We start from the raw sequence: 5,657 nt of genomic DNA, 5'->3' as shown, positions 1-5,657 counted from the left end.
GTGCTGTACTGATCTGCTATCAGTCATGCTTTTGTGACAGTTTCCTTTACCCACCATTGCCCTTTTTCAAGCTTGGCATGTCAATGAACCCTAGACACCATTTCAGCCTCCTGTTGGAAGATTCCTCAGCTGGATGGAGTGTCTGTGCCTTTGAGTTGTCTATGTCTCTTTTAAGACTTTATAAATGTCCTCTTTAAATTATACTTGTACTAGGGTCTCTTTTACCCTCAAATATCATTTATTTCCCCCCAAAATATTTTAGGTGCAGAACCTGCTGATCCTGCAGGTGGAAAGTACCTAAGATTATTAATAACTATTCAGCTATGGTATGAATTATGTCATTCTATGCTCTGCACTCCAATTTATGTACAACTCATTTTCCTTAGAATGTCTAAGAATTGCTAAATGGGTCAATTTTGAATACTTTATATTGTAACTACTTTTGATTCTTTGTCAACAAATACACATAATACCACTTTAGCCAGGCATTCACTTATTGATAACTATGACAGGAATCACCACGCCACCTCACCTTAACCAATGGGACTTTTCCATCAATGTGAACCCTCCTTTCCCCACCTAAGTCTTATCTTGGTGATCAATAATGAAATTACATTTTTCTATTCTTGTACTTATATGACAAAATATTGTGGGTTTGTACACTGTATCTCCTTCTGTCATGAGCTCATTCTGTACAGCATATGACTTCAGAATTTATCCACATTGTAATGTGTATCAAGACTTTATTTCTTCTACTGGCTGATGAGTGTTCCGTTGTATATATGGACCACATTGTGTGCATTCATTCATCTGCTGAAGGACATTTAGGCTGTTTCTACCTATGGCCAATTTGATTTGTGCTGGAATGGTAAAAGTATCTCTGTTTGAGCCTCTGCTTTCAAGCCTTTTGAGAATATATGTAGCAGTGGAAATGTTAAGGCACATGATTTTTTAAAGTATTGAGGTAATATTTTTGTCCCTTTCTACTTCAACCTTTATTTGTGTTACTTTAAAGTATAAAACTTTAAATTGAATGTCGTGTAGTTAACTAGATTTTTTATATGATTCCACCACTAAAAATTATAAAAGCAATAGTTTCCTAGGAGTCCTTCATATTTGAAATAAAGCAAGATGCTCAACAGTATTTTGTCTAAGAAGTTCTATGTCTGATCACCATTTCTTGAATAAGTTACTCTTTACTACAGCTTTAAGTGCCTTGTTATTTTGATTATCCACAGTATACCAGCGTTGGGTATTTTGCAGAAAACGTTGGAATCCCAAATGAAAATATACACTATTGCCCTTGATCTTGGTGGGCAGGAAGCATTACAAACTTCATGCAGTGACACAATCATCATAGAAATGGCACCCTCAGTTCATGGTTATTGCCAACACTATGAAATGCAATTCCTGCACTGAGTCCAACATGACTGATAAAAAGGATACAGAGAAGTCCTAGCAGTTCCATAAGGGACAAACCACAAGAAACACGGTGCAGAGAAGTAAAGGTAAACTCAGTCCCATCCAGAGAAAGATGCTGCGTTAACAGGAAACATGAAACCAGGAACCTGTGAAAGTGACAGTGGTTTAGGCAGGAGAGGGGTGCTCAGAAGAAGGAAATAACACCTGACAGCCTGAAAGACACAAGGCAAGTAGGTAGGAGAACCTGTAAATGCCAGTTAGGAAGAGAGGTAAAAGCCTGTTTATACCATTTAGTAAACACCATTGTAGCAAATAATTCGTGATGCTCACTATCAAATAACAGAAAGTATAAAGTGGGCAATATTATAAATATATAAGGTAATACTTGATTGCATTCATCAATTTAATAGATAATATCCATGAACTGAATTTCAGATCTACAATATCTGTACAAATTTCTCATTCCTCGTATTTATGCTCCTTTGGAAAATAAATTGATGGTGGAGGAGCTATCTTTTAACACTTGACCAGTTATAATAAGTTTTACTGCTTTCCTAAACCAAGGGTAAAATACAGCATAAATTAAAGGATTTAGGGCAGAGTTATAGTAAGCAAACCAGGTTAATAATTCATAGACAAAAGAAGGAGTCATAATACCCAAACAGGAATCAAAAAATGAATCAATCATATACGGTAGCCAAGATGTCAAAAATGCTACCACAGTGACCCCCAGGGTCTTGGCTGCTTTTCTCTCTCTCTTGGCCACTCTGGCTTTGTAAGTTTCAGAAGATGATTCTGAATTGCTAACAGTGGCTTCAACTTTTTGAGCCTGTTTTCTAGCCACAAGAAAAATCTTACTGTAGAGAGTGATCATAACAAGAGTTGGTATGAAAAATATCAGAACATCTATCAAAACCCAATCTTGATTTAAAACAAGTTGACAACGACCTATGCAGTAGAGGTCATGGGCTAATTCCTCTAACCCGTCATCGTTGGCTCCTGTGTAGAACAGTGTATTACTGTACACAATAGGCAGGATCCAGGAGATGCCGATGCACATTCCTGACACAGACACGGTGAACTTGGTCGGGTAGACCAGAGGGTCAGTAACAGCCATGTATCTGTCAATGGAGATGAAGCACAAGTGGAAGAGAGAAGAAATGCAAAATGCCCCATCACAGCATGTGTGGAAGGTACAAAAGCTTTCCCCAAAGTACCAGCAGCTCTCCACGGACCTGACCATGCTGAAGGGCATCACGGTCACACCCACCAAAAAGTCAGCACAGGCCAGGGAGGCGATGAGGAAATTGGTTGGAGAATGTAGCTGCTTGAAATGCAGGACTGAAATGATCACCAGCAGGTTTCCAAACACTGCGAGCACAGCCCCAAAGCCAAAGACTACGTACAGAAGCACGCGGGGTCCCGGTGAGTAGGGAGACTTGACACAGGATCCGTTCATGTTCTCATAGCAGAGCTCCACAGGGGGAAGCGGGGACTCACTGCTGCTGCGGATGGTGTCCCTTACCCGGAGAGCCATGCTGTCCTTCTTGTCAATCATGGAAAAATCAGGAGAAAGAAGATCCCATAAAATGAATTTTCATCCTCTAATAACTAGAAATATCTGTCACACTTTCATTTTTAACTTCTGATCCTATGGAGGTCCCTTGATTGATAAACTTTGCTATAAATAATGATAACCACTTTAATTCTTTTTCTTCAAGGAGACCTGGTTCCCCCAGCAGAAAGTCTTTGGATGCTAAACAGAGGTCTATAGTCTGAAGCTCACAGCTCTGCAGGATTCCGGAAAGGTTTACAGCCTTAGAAACATGTTGCTGTAGTTCTGTGCTGCCCTGTGAGGTTGCTCTGAGTCAGAATGGACTCCTCTGTTGCAGTTTGTATTTGGTGCTTCAAATGTAAATGGGGGGAAATTGAAACCTAACAGAAGAAAATCTGTCACAAATTCAGTATTTCTACCAAAAAAATATATATATATATTCTTATTTTACAATTTATCAAACCCCTTTTATTAGCTAGTCTTGATCCCTATGATACTGGTCTGTGAAAATTTAGCAAGATGTGTTGGTCTTTGTTATTGTCTATTACCTTTTAATACCCATTCCTCCCCTCCCCACTCCTGGTGATGCTGTTGAGTTAATAACCAAAGCTCCCAAGACACAAGAAATCCCATGTCAAAAACACCCTTGTATAAGGTGTAAATAGATGACAATGTATATATAATAATCTCATGGGAAATATCATATTGATGTTCCTAAGAACAATATTTTTTAAATGTGGGCTATCATACATAAATAAAGGTATAAACAAGTCTTTATAAACAAATCTTTATAAATAGTACCCAGAAATACATATAAAAGATAATGAATCAAAAATTAAGTCTGTACTGAGAATGGTAGTTTAATAGGGCAAAGTCACGGGACAAGATGAGTGAGAAGCTGAGAATCAATCAGAGGACTAGGCTGCTGCCCAAGGAGAGGTGATGCCACAGACCAAAGACAATATTCTTCCTAATTACTGATTCTCTCTCTTGCTTTTCTTTTTTTTTTAAATAAAGAGTAATATTTCTGGTCAAGTTTTCTTAGGCTTCTAGTAAAAAATAAAATATTTAAGCCAGTCATTGGTTCTAACTTGTGGTAACCTATTAATTTCCCCAGTAAATCTCCATAATGGTGAGCTTTGTCTCAGATTTCCCGTTGTCATTGTAATGAGCTTGGAGGGAGAGTGCCCTGGAGGAATGGTGGGTGTCAATACAGGTAAAGGAAGATGGAAGAGGGAGACGTATCTGATGTCTGCCTTTTGGCAATTAGGAGGCAGTGGATTCTCCTTCTGCTTTGTGTTAGTCAGGGGAGGTCAGCTGTGGCCCCCATGCCATTTACTCAGGTCTCCATCTACAATGGGAGGGGGATGTGAAAATATAAAAACACAATGGCTAAACCTGACTCCTGTACAGAGTTGGAAGGAGAAGTTCAAGACGCACTGAAAGCATAAGCACCCACAAGTCTTTGCCAGGAAATTTGAGGGTCAACTCCTTGACCAACTGACTGAAAGAGATTCGTGTTACCACCCACTCCAAGGAATGGTGACAAAACAGAATGGTCAACCAATAGAATATCACTCATTCCACGTGCCAGAAAAATCTGGATGATGCTGAAGATCATCCAACAATGATTGCAGGTCTGTATAGATAAGAGGCTGCCAGAGGTTCAAGCTGGACTCAGAAGAGGATGTGGAACAAGTAATATCATTACCAATGTCAAGTGGATCTTGGCTCCAAGCAGAGAATACTAAAAATATGATTACTTGTGTCTTATTGACTATTCAAAGGCATTCAAATGCATGTATCATAACAAACTATGGATAACTTTGAGAAGAATAGGTGTTTGACAACACTTCATTGTACTCATGAGGATTTGTACATGGATCAAGAAGGAGTTGTGTAAACAGAACAATAGCAACTTCACGGTTTAAGACCAGTAAAGTTGTGTGTCAGGGTTTTATCCTCTCACCATATTTGTTAATCAGTTTTCTGATCAAATTACCAGAGAAAGTGGATGATATGAAGAATGTGGCATCAAGCCTAGAGGAAGGCTTATTGACAACTGTTGATACACAAATGGCACAAGCTTGCTTGCTGAAAATAAGGAGAACCTGAGCACCTGTAAAATGGTACCAGGCTCAGGCTCAGAGCTCCAAGCCTCTCCTGTCTCTGTTCTTGTCCCTCTTGCAAGAGGGATTTCAGGAAAGAGTCAGAGAAAGGTTTGAACAGAAAGAGTAAGTTTAGGGAAGGAGGATTCTTTGGAAAAGAAGTCCTAAGAGCCCTTAACTAGTCTAACAGGCCTGGAAAAACATAAGGCTGGGCCTTATATTGACTCCTGGTGGGCTTCCCACCAAAGGCTGGCTTTCTGGTGGGTCCTCTGCAATTGGTTGGTTCTCTGTAGAGTCCCTCCTCCTTCCAGGTGTGTATATTCTGGCTCTCTATCAACCAGGTACCCCAGACTTGATGCTGTGCCCTTGTCTCCGACCCAGATCTATTCAGTCATTGTGGGGCCTGTGTCAACATCCGGTCTTTCATTTCATTACCTTCACTATCTATGTGCTCTTCCACTGATAAGGAAATGGTGTTTTTGTTTGTTTTATACATCCTTTTATCAGGGGTTCTTACAACTCTTATGACAATCCATATATCAATTGTATCAAGCACATTGGTACATATGTTG

The 5,657-nt window shown here is 39.6% G+C and overlaps 1 protein-coding gene across 1 annotated transcript; it reads right to left on the bottom strand.

Annotated features, from left to right (window-relative positions):
• Nucleotides 1–1,894: 1,894 nt before the first annotated feature.
• LOC101649588 (trace amine-associated receptor 6-like) lies at nt 1,895–2,959 on the bottom strand. Its single transcript, XM_004702160.1, has one exon. The coding sequence runs from the start codon at nt 2,957–2,959 to the stop codon at nt 1,895–1,897; it is 1,065 nt and encodes a 354-aa protein (XP_004702217.1).
• Nucleotides 2,960–5,657: the final 2,698 nt, after the last annotated feature.

This window comes from Echinops telfairi, unplaced genomic scaffold (assembly GCF_000313985.2).
Source record: "Echinops telfairi isolate 266 unplaced genomic scaffold, ASM31398v2 ScPeMD7_3533;HRSCAF=4204_0, whole genome shotgun sequence".
In the NCBI taxonomy this organism is placed as follows: domain Eukaryota; kingdom Metazoa; phylum Chordata; class Mammalia; order Afrosoricida; family Tenrecidae; genus Echinops; species Echinops telfairi.
This window is presented reverse-complemented; position numbering and strand designations above follow the sequence as displayed.

Bases quoted from the DNA above. Each gene is read 5' to 3' on its own strand.
- LOC101649588 (XM_004702160.1), bottom strand. From the start codon at position 2,959: ATGGCTCTCCGGGTAAGGGACACCATCCGCAGCAGCAGTGAGTCCCCG.